This window comes from Podarcis raffonei, chromosome 16 (genome assembly GCF_027172205.1).
Source record: "Podarcis raffonei isolate rPodRaf1 chromosome 16, rPodRaf1.pri, whole genome shotgun sequence".
Classification (NCBI taxonomy): domain Eukaryota; kingdom Metazoa; phylum Chordata; class Lepidosauria; order Squamata; family Lacertidae; genus Podarcis; species Podarcis raffonei.
Window position 1 is genome coordinate 17,971,062 of NC_070617.1, and position 15,612 is coordinate 17,986,673.

General features: G+C 42.6%; 1 protein-coding gene across 1 annotated transcript; it reads right to left on the minus strand.

Moving 5' to 3' along the window:
• Positions 1–243: 243 nt before the first annotated feature.
• On the minus strand, positions 244–8,116 carry LOC128404451 (arylacetamide deacetylase-like 4). Its single transcript, XM_053370116.1, has 4 exons — positions 7,903–8,116; positions 4,287–4,503; positions 2,788–2,851; positions 244–1,026 (listed from the first exon to the last, which is right to left on the minus strand). Exons 1-4 carry the CDS (start codon positions 8,077–8,079, stop codon positions 252–254), a joined length of 1,233 nt encoding a protein of 410 aa, XP_053226091.1. The 5' UTR covers positions 8,080–8,116; the 3' UTR covers positions 244–251.
• Positions 8,117–15,612: the final 7,496 nt, after the last annotated feature.

The following is a 15,612-nucleotide window of genomic DNA, read 5'->3' on the forward strand; positions in this document are numbered from 1 at the left end:
CTACACCTTCTTCTTCGCTACAATATATCAATTTATTTCCAATTGTCAACATAAATCCTGTGATGTGTATAGAGGGTAAATAAGAATCTGCAAGAGAAGATATAAATTAAGAAAACCGAAGCAGGGAAGGAAGGAAGTCTGGGCGTGAACTTACGCAGTGTAAATAAGACGACACAAAATGTTGATTGTAAAAAATCAATAAAAAGCATTTGACAAGACAGCCATTGGAAGGCAAAGAAGGGCATTCATTTCTATAAACCTTTTAAGAACTGTATTACACTCTGCAAACATTTCTGTGTGCTCAGAAATGCAAGTGGCCCCCAACCAGCCAAGGCCATTACTCCGTGGTATCCATCTTGAACATGATACCATGTCACTGGCACACCATTGTCCTCTAGCCGCTTCTTGTACAACAGCCCATCATCCCGGAATCCATCATATTCACAGGTTAGAATGAAAGTCTCTGGGAGCTGGCGGATTATGTCATCCTCTGCTAGAAGGGGGGCAAACATTGTCTCAGTACCTCTTTTAACTTGTTCATAAAGTTCTTCTGAAAATGGAGCAGGTTCTACAGGAACATAGCCCCTAGCTTTAAATTCTTCTGGAATGTTATCAGCACTGATCCATTTTTGGTATTTCTCTCTCAAATCAGGAGGGACATGGGCACCTTTCAGAACTCCATCTACATTCATTGTCTTCCCAGTGAGATATGTCAAACCAACTTTGACAGTTCTTTTCCGGAACATAGGAGGAACTGAATGGTTTTGCTGATAGGATGGCAGATTGAAGTCCATTCCTTGGAGGAATGGGTAAATGAGGACCTGAGCTCGCACTCTTGGGAGGTCCTCTCTGGTCACCAGTTCTTGGCAAATGGCTGCAGTAAAAGTGCCTCCGCTACTCTCCCCAGCAATGGCAATGCGGCTGGGGTCCACTCCATATTCCTTTGCATTTTTCATAAAGTATATTACAGCAGTTAAACAGTCCAGTACAGGGACTGGATACGGATGCTCAGGAGCTAAGCGATACCTAAAGAGAAGGCAAGATGTCATCAGCATTCATCATGTTAAGTCGTGGGCGAACATATCAGATGACACAGTGATTCTTCCAAAGCAGCTCTTTATTTGTAAGCTGGAACAGAACTGAACTGAGGAGCTCGGTCAGCCTGCTTATATAGAGCTCCACTAGAATGCAACAGTAACCATTTTCTGTAACTAGCCAATCACTGAACATCACTTTCAATCCTTCATTTGCATACAAACTATCCAATCACTGAACATGACTTTTGATCCTTCATTTGCATAACTATCTACAGTATTCCCCTGCTGGCCCAGGGTGAGAACTTCAGTACATAACACATCATACACTTTGCAGCATTTTCCTGCAATGGCATATTGCAAGGGTGGCACCCCTAGGGCCACATTCCCTTCTATGCAACCTTCCTGGGGGCCACATGTCAGCTGTGGGTGGGACCAGAGAGCAAAATGGAAAGCAAATGCGAACTTTCCCGCTGGACAAGTAGGTTGGTTCCTACACACAGCCACACACCTTTCTCTACCCTCCAACCAAGCAAGCAAGACACATTCACACTAGTCAGATGCCACTCAAGGATGGTGCAAAAGAGGGGCAATGGTGCAGGGGTGGGGTCTGGGGTCAGAGGGGAAATGAAGTGGCCCAGAGTGCAGCATTCAGCCCCTGTGCCTGATGCTCTGCACCCAAATATAATGCTAGTTCGGCATCCCATTCTCAGTGGCCGCTGGTCAAATCTGATTCCGACCATAGAGGCAGACTATAGCCAGCATAGCTAGGAGCCACTGGTAGCCTTATACTCTGCCCAATTATTTAATCCCTTTTCAAAGCCATCCACATTGGAAGCTATCTCTGCTTTCTGTGGGAATTAGTTCCATAGTTTAACTTTGCACTGTATGGATAAGTACTTTCTTTTATCTGAATCTTCTAGCATTCAGCTTCATTGAATGTCCACATGTTCTAGAGTTCAGAGAGAGCGACAAACACATTTCCCTAGGCCACTTTCCACATGACATGCCTAATATAACCAACTTCTATATTTTGAATGTTTCCTCGATTTCATTTTCCATCTCAGGAAAACAACCCCAGTTCTGAATCACCTCCAGTATGTCCCACCATGCCTTCCTGAGATCAGTGCTTCCCACTCTTTCTGCCCACTTTAAACCATATGGCCTTAAGGCCAAGAACTCCAGTTCACCCACCTTGGCCAGGAGGCTTCAGATCATGCACTAAAGGTGCATTAAGGCAGTGAGGGCAGCCATTGGGAGAGATGATGTCCATTACTGTCGGGAAGGCTTGCCTTGTAAAGGGCTCTGAAGCCCTGGCAAATGACACGTCTCCCATTGCCCAATGTACCACTGCTCTCATTGGATGGTAAGTGTGACTGACGGGACAGTTGGGAACAGCCTGAGCTTATTTGCCAAAGAGAAGTTCACCGTAACTCCAGCTGCACTTTCCCTCTCAACCACAGGGCCATTTTGCCTTAGGAGAAGAATCCTAATGGCTTTTTATAGGTTGATGTGGTGGTTTTCTGTAAAAGTAGTTTAATGGCCTGATCCAGCAGAGCTCTTCTTATCATTAAAGCCAGAGGGGTTGAGTCCAAAGGCATAAAAATCAAAATACAAAGGTGAACACCCATTCTAAAGGTTGGCAAATCCACTATGTTGGCAAAATCAGCTTTTTTCTGGGCTCATGTGGAAGGGTTAGAAACTGAGGGGAAATACTCTTTTTTTCTGCTACAACAAGCAAGAAGATACTTACTCAGCACACATAACCACTGAGTCAGTTTGGTGGGCAATGGAACGGCAGATCATTTCAGAGGTTCCTAGGGGGGGGAAACACATCACACACTGCCTGCTGTGAGCAATTATTTGTTACTCTCCATTACAAATTTCCTTGAAATCACTGTGAGTTGAATCCACTGTGAGTTAGTCCTACTGAAAGTAGACCTGTTGAAATTAACAGATATGACCAATGCTTTCCCCTCCAGGGGGTACACAAGGGTATGCAGTACCGGCACCTCTTTGTTGTTGTTGTTGTTTAAAAGTGTGGCACTTACCTTAACAACTTCATGGTGAGTACTGGCACCTCTCTTTCTAGAAAAAAAGGACTGGATATGACTAATATTGCTGTGTCATAAATGTCTGTTTTTAATGTCCATGGAGGCACAGGTCAATTCTGTGTCCAGGGCAACTGTTTACCAGCTCCATCTGGAATGCAGGCTGAGACCCTACCTGCCCGCAGACTGTCTCGCCAGAGTGGTACATGCTCTAGTTATCTCCTGCTTGGACTACGGCAATGCGCTCTATGTGGGGCTACCTTTCAAGGTGACCTGAAAACTACAAATAATCCAGAATGCGGCAGCCGCCAAGAACACATAGCACCGGTCTTGAAAGACCTATATTGGCTCCCAGTACGTTTCCGAGCACAATTCAAAGTGTTGGTGCTGACCTTTAAAGCCCTTAACGGCCTCCGTCCAGTATACCTGAAGGAGCGTCTCCACCCCCATCTTTCTGCCCCAACACTGAGGTCCAGCGCCGAGGGCCTTCTTGCAGTTCCCTCACTGCAAGAAGTGAAGTTACAGGGAACCAGGCAGAGGCCCTTCTCTGTAGTAGTGCCCACCCTGTGGAATGCCATCCCACCAGATGTCAAAGGAAAAAACCACCTACCATATTTTTTGGAGGCATCTGAAGGCAGCCCTGTTTAGGGAAGCTTTTAATATCTGAAGGACTATTGTATTTTAATATTTTATTGGAAGCTGCCCAGAGTAGCTAAGGAAACCCAGCCAGATGGGTGGGGTATAAATATATTATTATTATTATTATTATTATTATTATTATTATTATTATTATTTCATAAAATATATATGCTACTTGATTGTAGAAAACAACAACAACAACCATGTATAGGCTGCACAAATCACCCCCACCCCACCCCCGTCCACGGCAAACATTTCAGGATCTTTACATTAAATTACAATGACAAATTCTCTTCTAACAATACAGTGGAACCTCTACTAGCGACCACAGTCCGTTCCGGAGGCCTGTCCTTATGGCGAAACGGGTCGCTGGGAGAGGCGCCATTGTGCGCAGGCATGGGCGACAATTGCCCACTTCTGTGCAGGTGTGAACGGCAGCAAACCTGCCCGTTACTTCCAGGTTTGTCATGGTCGCAACGTAGAACGTCCGCGAGTGGTGGCGGTTGTAAATAGAAGTTCTACTGTACAGTTAACCATTTCAAACACATTTCACAGAACTTACGGATGTTTCCAGCCACCGCAGCACCTCCATGAAGAAAGATGATTCCTTTCCTGTTCCCAGCAGGTGATGTCTTGGGCCAGTACACCCTCACAGGCACCCCATCAAAAACCAGGTCCTTTATGATCAGTTTGGAGTCCTTCATTATCGGAATGAATAGGCACATGGCCCTGATTATGGAATATCTATGGCAGATGCCCATTTTTTCCAGAATTCCTGCCTGTTTAAAACAAAACATTTAGCATGCATAATTAGCATTAGATATTTTTCCACTTGCAATTTTTTAATACTTAAAAAAGTATTTTGGGACCGTCTAATCCAGCCTTTAGAAATGATCATGACCAGTACTTTGACACAGGGTGAGATACCTGATACTTGGAAGACCCTTCCCTGCTGAAAGGCCCATTTCCCCTTGGCCTAGGGGGCAGGGCGCAGACTCACCTTGAACAGATAAAAGGGGATCCTGGGAGGCCAGAGGGCCATTGCTGGAACAACTCTTGGGATGTGGCAACTGGCTAAAAAGTTTTAAAATCTTTAATTTTAGTTCCCCTGTTTTGTTTTTGTTGGGTTGGGGTTGGTTAAATGTCTTGTTGGGATTGGCAGCTATTTTAATTTGGGTATTATTGTTATTATTATATATTGATTTATAGGTTTATTTTAGTCTGTATAAGATATTCTGTTTGTTAATGTTTGATGTTTTATTATGCTTATATATGCTGTAAGCTGCCCAGAGTGGCTGGGTAAACCCAATCAGATGGGCGGGATACAAATAATAAAATTAGTATTATTATGAGTATGCCAATATCACGTTGATAGCAAAACAAGATCATGACCCAGCCCAAGTCAATAATTATAGACCTATTACTTTGTTTAATTGTAATTATAAATGGTTTGCAGCAATATTAGCAAGAAGACTCAAACAAGTGTTAGGAAACTTAATACATGAAGACCAGACAGCATTTCTGCCGATGAGGTGGTTAAAAGATAATGTTGCAATTGTATTAAATGCTACTGAATATTTTGAAAAAAGAAAAGATTAGCAATTACCCATGATTTTTCTAGATGCAGAGAAAGCGTTTGATAATTCACTGGGCAACAATTTTTTACTTTTTGAATGTTGTCTAGATTTCTACAACTGATTTAGGGTATTTTTGCACTGCTGAATCAGGAAATGGCATCCGTTTCTCTCCATCAGGTTAGGTTTACTGTAAACTGAATGGTGGGCATTGATAAAGGTAAGTACACGTAAATTGCATGTTGCTTCACCATTTTTCGAACTTCAGGGCTTGAACATTCGTTTCTTGGAACTCCTGGAATGCTCAGCGGCAGGGAGGTCTCTCTTCAGAGTGCAGCAGTAGTCAGCCATCATGACTGCGTCCCAGCGACCCTGATACCTGGTCTCCATCTCTTTCATGTCCTGATGGAATCTCTCCCCCTGCTCGTCACTCATTGAACCCAGTTTCTGAGGAAACCGGTCCATATGTGAAAATAGGTAGTGCATCTTGACGCTCATGTTGCAGCCCAGGTTTCTGAAAGCAGTCAGCATGTTGTTGACAAGTTCTGCGTAGTTTCTGGCCTTATTGTTGCCAAGAAAGTTCTTCACTACCAGAACAAATGCCTTCCACGCTTCCAGTTCCACTTCGTTCATTGACACCCCAAACTCTGAATCTCTGATGAGCTGACAGATCTGAGGACCGTCAAAGATGCCAGCTTTCAACTTCTCCATGGTCAATCCTGGAAAAGCCTGGCACAAGTAAGTGAAGCAGTCACCATCCTAGTCCAGAGCCTTGGTGAACTGCTTGATTAAACCAAGCTTGATGTGCAGCGGTGGGAAGAGTATTCTGTCTCTGTCCACCAGAGGGTCATTGATGACGTTCCTTTTTTTGCAAGGCACCAATTCCTCCCGCACAGGCCAGTCCTTCTTCGTGTAATGCTGAGCACGGTCCCTACTATCCCACATGCACAGAAAACATGGGTACTTGGTGAAGCCAGATTGTTGTCCCAACAAAAAGTTCACCATCTTCAGGTCAACACAAATAAACCACTTATGCTGATCATAACCAATTTTCTCCAGCACATACTTCACCGCTTCATAGTTCTCCTTCAGTGTACTCGAGTGAGCCAGGGGTATAGAGGCAAACTGGTTGCTGTTGTGTAGCAGAACACATTTCAGTGATCGCTTGCTGCTGTCAATGAACAGTCTCCAATCTTTGGGTTTGTACTGTGGCACTCCAAGCTTGAGCAGAAGCTGCGCAATATCTGCACAGTACACCAAGTCCTTCTCTTCCGAGAAAAAACGGAGGTACTCTTGATGCCTGTTGCGGAAGAAGCTGATGCAAGCACTGTCAAAGAGGAGGTTTTTTCCTTCAATCAGGATGCCAACAGTTCAGCAGAGTCCTTTGACAAGCTGAGGTTGTGAACTAGATCATTCAACTCCTTTTGGGGAAATGGATGTGGAGCATCATCTTCAAGAACCACTTCTTCATGTCCTTCAACACTGGAGGCATCTTCGTCACTAATGTCAGGAAGTTCTCCGAAGATATGCACTGGAATTTCATCACAATGAGCTACAGGACGACGTGCTGATTGAAGATCAGGATGCTTGAGGCTGCTCCGGTTCTTTCTGTTGATCCCAGCCGCACCAATTTATGGAAGATTTTGAGGTTTTATGACTTCAAACTGATCCCTTTTTGACATAATCACCCAGAACTATCGGACCTGAATACTTATTGTCATTAAAAGAATCATTTCCAATCAAAACAGTTATTCGACATGGCATTTCACCCCCACCAACTTCTTCTAAAATGCTCCACACAAGGGTACATGTGAACAAAAAGGTAAAAAACCGACATGTGGCTATAGCTGAAAACCTGACCTGATTGAGCAAAACCAATGTGATTTTTGGATTCAGCGCATCAGATTCGTCCTAAATCAACTGAAAAAATGCAGACAACAAATTTGTTGTTGACCAGTGTAATGCTTCTTGGAGTTGGGGGCGGGAATTACTAGATAAAATGGGGTTCAGGGAGAAATTTGTGAGAGGAATAAATACATTATATACAGAGTGATTTGCAAACAGTAAACAGAATTTTATAATAAAAATGCATTATTGGCAAGGAAACAATGATATACGAAGCCTCCAAGTGAGTCTTCAAACTTACAAATGAAGGGCATTTGCGGATGATATGGTATTGTTCATGCAAAGACTCATGAAAAATGTGGTTAAGGTACGGGAAGCAATAAAGCAGCTTGGTGATTTATTTTTATAAGAGAAAGAAAGTAGTGGGCAGCAGAGGGCGGGAGATAAAAATTTTTTGACCAGATATCAAAATTTACTTGAACGGAAATCACTTTTATGATTATCTCCTATTGAAGCCAGTGCACTAAGGAAATTAAACATTCAAGAGAATTGGGGTACTTACCGTGTTTTTCTGGTAATGCATGTAAAATGAAAAAGGTAGAAGAAATTCAAGAATGGGTATCAGATTGGTTTCAATATTTTCAGATTAATTAGCATTTTTAAAAAGAATTATTCTCAATTATTTTATTGACTCTAACGGGTTGCAGCCCCTTTTATAGAGGTGTCTTCATCCCCATGATATATGTAAAATAAACTTACTAGTGCCAATCCATATCCCACTACGAAATCGTGAAGCAGTATTATTAGGCGATAGGACAGTCCTCGAGGCAGGTGGGTCCTGGTAAGACGATAAGAAACTCCCCACACTAACAGCAAGAAATGAATGAAAATAGTTGTATATAATATCAGCATCCACAGAGTTTCACCAAACGCCATTTCCCTTCAACTCAGAGGCACAGAGACAAGGACTTCGCCTTGGCCAACGCTGGTGGCTTTTATAGGAGAACAATCTATGCCATGTGGAAAAGAACAGCCTAGGCCAACCCATGTAATTCTCAGTTGAGAAGAAAAGAAATCGTTTAATAATCCAGTAAGACATTGCAGCTATCCTGGATTCCTGAAAGACACTGTTGTTCCTCGCACAGGGTGTGGATACGCATTGGTGGGTGTGAATTTGCCTATCTTCTCCTCCCAAGGGAAGGTGTGCATAGGAGTGTGCGTGCCCTCCCACACAAAATCATTGTGCCTCTTCCCTCCCTGAGGAGTTTATCAGGGATAATTAAAAGGGGCGGCACAACGATGCAGGAGGGGCTGGCTGGCACGACACTGCAATGGCATCCTCCCAACAGGAGGGTCACTGCAACTTTCCAGAACAGTGTGGTGAGGAAAGAGGTTTGGCGCTGTGCAGGCTGACCAATGGGAGCCAATCCCACCCAGTCTATTGCTCATATAACTCCACTTTTCCTTTATAAAGTCCATTTATTTATTTATAAAAGCTTCCTCTGCTTCCTCTACTGTTGGACCCATTGATGACCTCTTGCTGAACTGATACAAAGAGGGGAGTTGAAATACAATGGGATTTAGTTCACTCATTTATTTATAAAAGCTTCCTCTGCTGTTGGACCCATTGGTCATTTGCTGCAATGATACAAAATGGAAGCATCCTGACTTTCTTGGTTGAAGGAATGGATAACATTAGAGAATTCACATATTCTAGACTTAGAAGGCCATGATAATATTTTTGGTTGGCACGCTTCATTATGGTATGAAAAGGTGAAAGTACATAAAGGATTTATAAATTATATAATTAGGGGGGGGGAATTGTATAGAATATGGGATAAATAGAAGCATTTATTAGAGGGGAACCTCTTTTTTTTTATAAGATATTTATTAGAGTTTTACAAAAAACAGAGATTTACAGAATAAAAAAGGAAAAAAAACAAAGAAAAAGAAGGAAATTAAAAAATACAAAAAATACAAAAATACATAGAAAAAAAAGAAAATACAAAATACAAAGAACAAATAGATAGGAAAAAAATTAAAAAACAAATCCATTTTTTGATATCTTTAAGCTCATTTGCTTGTTTCCTTGACCTCCTCACACCTCCACTTTTTGTATTCCCAATTACATAATCAATTCAGCAGATCCTTACCCTCTTTCATTTATCTTAACTCTATATCGTAGCATATTATAACTCTAAATTTTCATCCATTTATCAATTCATTTTTGCATATTCTTGTTAACTTTTGTTGCTAAATACCACTTATTGCCAATCCAAACAACATTTTAACATTCATTAATTTTACAATATTTCTGAAGATAGTCTTTAAATTTCTTCCAGTCTTCCTCCACCGCCTCTTCTCCCAAGTCTCGGATTCTGCCAGTCATTTCCGCCAATTCCATATAGTCCATCATCTTCATCTGCCACTCTTCCAGGGTGGGTAGCTCTTGTGTCTTCCAATACTTTGCAATAAGTATTCTTGCTGCTGTTGTTGCATACATAAAGAAAGTTCTATCCTTCTTTGGTACCAATTGGCCGACTATGCCCAAGAGAAAGGCCTCTGGCTTCTTCAGGAAGGTATATTTAAATACTTTTTTCATTTCATTATATATCATCTCCCAGAAAGCCTTAATCTTTGGGCACGTCCACCAAAGATGAAAAAATGTACCTTCATTTTCTTTACATTTCCAACATTTATTATCGGGCAAATGATAGATTTTTGCAAGCTTGACTGGTGTCATGTACCACCTGTATATCATTTTCATAATATTCTCTCTTAAGGCATTACATGCCGTAAATTTCATCCCTGTGGTCCACAACTGTTCCCAGTCAGCAAACATAATGTTATGACCGATATCTTGTGCCCATTTAATCATTGCAGATTTAACCGTTTCATCCCGCGTATTCCATTTTAGCAGCAAGTTATACATTCTTGAAAGTGTTTTAGTTTTGGGTTCTAACAGTTCAGTTTCCAATTTTGATTTTTTATAAATCATATATATTTAGGGGGGGAATTGTATAGAATATGGGATAAATAGAAGCATTTATTAGAGGGGAACCTCTTTGGCTCTCAATGTTGGAAATTATAGAGGTAAAGAAAAAGAATATTATTATTATTCATAATAATTGAATTTATATACCACCCTATACCCAGAGGTCTCAGGGCGGTTCACATAAAAGGATCACAACTTACAAAAAATTATTAAAACAAGTGGGAGGAAAGTATAAATTTATAAAAAATAAGGAATTATCAGGAAAACTAACAACAAGGATACAATATCATCATTTGAATGGAGTATTTAAGAAAGATAGGCTACAACGGTCTGAGGAACAAATATCACAACTGGAGAGAGACCTGTTGGAATGGAATGTAAAAGTGCTGTCTATAATGTATAAAATATTCTTGGAATGGGAGACAAAGGATGAGGAAGTAAAATCCCCAATGATACATTGTGCAATAGAAATTGGCCATAATATAGACATGGAAGCATGGGGACGATTGTGGAATATGGATATAAAATTTACAGCATGTTATGGTTTAAGAGAAAATGATCTATCAATGGTATCTAACCACTGGCAAAAATGGCAAAAATGTATAAATCTAAATCAAATAAGTCTTGGAAATGTAAAGAGAAAGACCGTTCTTTTTATCATGTGGTGGTCTTGTAGTAAGGTTAAATCTTACTGGGAAATGATATATCATGAATAGAAAAGGATGTTTAAAATAATGTTTATAAAAAGCCCAGAAGATTTTCTTTTGGGAATTATAGGGACAGAACTACCTAAACTGTATAGAAACTTGTTCGTGTATGCTACTACAGCAGCAATAATGCTACTTGCCCCAAAATTGAAAGAAGTAGAAGTCCCAGCAAAGGAAGAATGGATACAGAAAACTTAAGGAATATGCAGAAATGGCAAAACTTACCAGAAAAAAAAACCCAGATAACAAACTTTTTATAAAAGAATAAAAATGGTTGATTGAATATTTACAGACACATTGTAAACAGATAAGAACATTGGCAGGATTATTGTAACCACCTGCAGTTTCAAAAGAGTATATATTTAAAGTAGAAGAATAAATTAAGTTAATTTGAATATGCAGAAGATATTAAAAATAAATATCCCTTCCTCCCTCTCTCTCTCTCTTTCTCAATGTGAACTCCCAAAATTGTCACTTCATAACTCCAGGCAGATGTTGCTACATAATATCTGCTTGAGTTTGAAGATTTAGCAACGAGAAACATCTGTGCAAAAAGCTAAGACAAGTCCTTTGGAGTGCAATGGGTCCATTTCATTATACCCACATTAGACAGAATTATAGTCAAACCCAGATACCCGGACACACAAAAGGCAAGACATTATGCTGCTCTCTCCATATCAGGCCAACAAGGAAGAAGATGCCGTTGGATCTCACCATCCTCTGATCACTTGAATTCAAACTCTGAGCTGCCAAGGAGAACCTTGAAATGTCATTCAGGCCAATAAGTCAGTGAACAAACAGGTGCAAGCAGTATATCAAAAGCAGGTGTTAAGAAGTGGGTGGTCAGGGCAGCCCTCTGCTGCACCCTATCTGCAGGGGGCTCCCAGAGAAGGAACCACCATCCTAAGGTCCAGCTAGGAAGGGCAAGGGTGTCTACAAAAAAGGTAAAGGGACCCCTGACCATTAGGTCTAGTCGTGGCTGACTCTGGGGTTGCGGCGCTCATCTCGCTTTACTAGTCGAGGGAGCCGGCGTACAGCTTCCGGGTCATGTGACCAGCATGACTAAGCCGCTTCTGGCTAGGTTGGCAGGAGCTGGGACCAAGCAATGGGAGCTCACTCTGTCGCAGTGATTCGAACCACCGACCTTCTGATCGGCTCTGTGGTTTAACCCACAGCGCCACCCGTGTCCCAAGGGTATCTATACCCTTCACAAATTAGGGCCATGATACCTGAAGGAACACCGCACGTGGGCCTATTCAGATCAGACGTGCACACCTGAAAACAGACTGGGATCTACCCAGGCCCAGATGAGATATGGATCTGTTGTCAAGTGCCAATCTATGTCCCAAGAGTCACTATTGGTACTAACTGAAGTTTCAGAATTCAACTCCTTGCATAACACATTGCAGAAATCCAAATGGAAGGTTGCCAGTGTTAATTCTGAGATCAAGATAAAGCTGCAGGCCAGCATTTATTCGTTCTCCCCCCAACCCCACCCCGCTCCTCTTTCTCCATTTGCTCTCCTTTCCCCCTGCTTCCTCAGCACTTCCTTCCATCTGCAGCAGGCTGCTTCTTTCTGTCCCCCTCCGTCTTTCTATCCAGTGGCAGCAGGATGCCTGGAGCTGACAAGGAAGGCAAGGAGCCGTCCCGGGTGTCACCACTGAGGGGGTGACAAAATACCGGGCAGCACTCATCGTGGCACCTGCAGTGCGCCCAAGTCATGCGTCTCGCAGGCTTTGCGCTGCCCAAACGGTCCGCCCGCTGCCTCTCCCCCAGATGTAGGGCGGTTGAGTGGGAGGAAGCAGGCAGACTCTGGAGGCTCCTGAACACGCCACCCCAGGTGCCCGAGGGGCTTCCTCCGCCGCTGCAGACAGGTACGGCCAAAGGGAGAGGAGAGTCCCAGAAGCAGCGGAGCTGTATGGCTCCTAGAGGTGCATAGGTAATAAGGCAGAAAGTCAAATTAATGAGATGTTGAAAGGAAGCCTGGTACAAAGTAATTAGCTTTCTAGCAACATATCTTTACCAGAATAAAATTGACCTTGCCATTGTATATAACTCCACAATTAAAACAAAAACACAGATTTATTGCTGGGATTATAGCAAATTTACCTTGTTATTTTTGTTTTGATTACGACTAGCAGTAGTGTAGCAAAAGGCTGGTAAAGCATAACTCAGACATAGGCAAACTCGGGGCCCTCCAGATGTTTTGAGACTACAGTTCCCATCATCCCTGGCCACAGGTCCTGTTAGCTAGGGATGATGGGAGTTGTACTCCCAAAACAGCTGGAAGGCCGAGTTTGCCTATGCCTGGCATAATTAATTACAGTGAGCTGCGACCCTTTCACCTTACTTGTGAGTAAACTCTAAAACCAATGGGATACATTTCTGAGTAAGTGTACTGAGTAGGACAACTCGATATTTAGGATTCAACCCTGCCCAGGGCTTTGGAGACAGAGAGTGGGGGGAGAGGCCTCTCAAAGAGAGGATAATAAATCAAACAGCAGCATTTCAGAGCATTTTTACACCGACCTGGAAACTCGCCCGTCACTTCAGGGCAACAATTTCAGTCAGTGGTGGAGTTAGCTGCACGGACACCCGGAGCAGCGGCCATGCCGTGCACCTGGAGGGGGCAGGGCGAGCTGCATGGGGGGGCGTGGTGATCTGCTGTGGGCAGTGGCGGCAGCACGAGTCGCTGCACATGGGGCAGCAGGGTGAGCCCCCTGCAGTGTGCCTGTTTGTCACCCCACCTCCTACGCCCCGGATGCCTCCTAATAATAAAGGTTAAGCCTCGTATCTGTGTTTGGGTGCTTCCACTCCCACCCGCTTTCCTTGCCTGCCGGGCGCAGGCAGACTCTTCTTCAAACTGGCTTCGCCCAAGGAAAGTTCCCCATTTCCCCTCCCCACCTCCTCTCAGCCTTCCCCAGGACCAATAACAAGCTGCTCTAAGGGACAGGAGCATCGCGTTTTCAGATTTGGGCCAGCCTCCCACCCTCTATAAGGGACGCGGGTGGTGCTGTGGGTTAAACCACAGAGCCTAGGACTTGCCGATCAGAAGGTCGGCGGTTCGAATCCCTGTGACGGGGTGAGCTCCCGTTGCTCGGTCCCAGCTCCTGCCAACCTAGCAGTTCGAAAGCACGCCAAAGCGCAAGTAGATAAATAGGTACCACTCCAGCGGGAAGGTAAACAGCATTTTCGTGCGCTGCTCTGGTTCGCCAGAAGCGGCTTAGTCATGCTGGCCACATGACCCAGAAGCTGTACTCCAGCTCCCTCAGCCAATAAAGCGAGATGAGTGTCGCAACCCCAGAGTCGGTCACGACTGGACCTAATGGTCAGGGGTCCCTTTACCTTTACCTTTTACCCGCCCCCTACCCTGCTTTTCACAACCTGTAGAAGGACCGGACTCCAGTTTCTCTTTTTTTTATATATATAAATTTTTATTAATTTTTCAACACATATTAAAAGACAATACAAAACAATACAAAAACAAACAAACATATAAACACATATAATTTCTTAACCACTTTTTCTTAAACCTTCTTTCAACGACTTCCCCATACCTCCCTTTTCTGCATCCCTGTTTTAAATCTTTCCAGCAACCCCTAATTTCAATTACTTATAATTCACTTTCTTTAAATCCTTTTTCTCTTGTCCAATTGTTTGTCACTGCAATTCTATTTTGCATTACCCATGACATTTTAACACTCATTAATTTTACAACAGTTCTTAAGATAAATTTTAAATTTCTTCCAATCTTCTTCCACCGTCTCTTTCCCTTGGTCGCGGATTCTGCCGGTCATCTCAGCCAGTCCCATATAGTCTATCACCTTTGTCTGCCATTCTTCCAACGTGGGTAACTCTTGTGTCTTCCAATACTTTGCTAAAAGAACTCTTGCTGCTGTTGTCGCATACATAAAAAACGTCCTATCCTTCCTTGACACCAATTGGCCTACCATGCTCAGGAGAAAGGCCTCTGGTTTCTTCACGAAAGTGCATTTAAGCACCTTTTTCATTTCATTATAAATCATTTCCCAGAAGACCTTAATCCTTGGGCACGTCCACCAAAGGTGGTAGAAAGTACCTTCAGTTTCCTTACATTTCCAACATTTATTATTGGGCGTATGATAAATTTTTGCAAGCTTGACTGGGGTCATGTACCACCTATAAATCATTTTCATAATGTTCTCTCTTAAGGCATTACATGCCGTAAACTTTATACCGGTAGTCCATAACTGTTCCCAGTCAGCAAACATAATGTCATGACCAATGTCTTGTGCCCATTTAATCATAGCTGATTTAACCGTCTCATCCTGTGTATTCCATTTCAACAGCAAGTTATACATTCTTGACAAATTCTTAGTATTGGGTTCCAAAAGCTCTGTTTCTAATTTTGACCTCTCCACCTGGAAGCCAATTTTCCTGTCCTGTTTAAAGACTTCATTTATCTGGTAGTAATGAAGCCAGTCTCTTACTTTAGACTTCAATTTCTCATAACTCTGCAATTTCACTTTTCCCTCCTCATGCTCTATAATTTCCCAATATTTTGGCCATTTGGATTCCATATTTAGTTTTTTCACTTCCTTAGCTTCCATTGGTGACAACCACCTGGGGGTTTTATTTTCCAACAAATCTTTATACCGAATCCAAACATTATATAATGCTTTCCTAACCATATGGTTTTTAAAACCTTGATGGATTTTAACCTTGTCATACCATATATATGCATGCCAGCCAAATCTGTTATTGAACCCTTCCAAATCCAAAATGTCT

What these genes read in the sequence shown, in the direction of transcription:
- LOC128404451 (XM_053370116.1), bottom strand. Translation starts at nt 8,079, where the DNA reads ATGGCGTTTGGTGAAACTCTGTGGATGCTGATATTATATACAACTATT. An exon ending in TGGGATATGGATTGGCACTA is followed by an intron (nt 4,504 to 7,902) that starts GTAAGTTTATTT and finishes TGTTTTAAACAG; the next exon opens with GCAGGAATTCTGGAAAAAAT. An exon ending in TGCGGTGGCTGGAAACATCC is followed by an intron (nt 2,852 to 4,286) that starts GTAAGTTCTGTG and finishes TCCCCCCCCTAG; the next exon opens with GAACCTCTGAAATGATCTGC.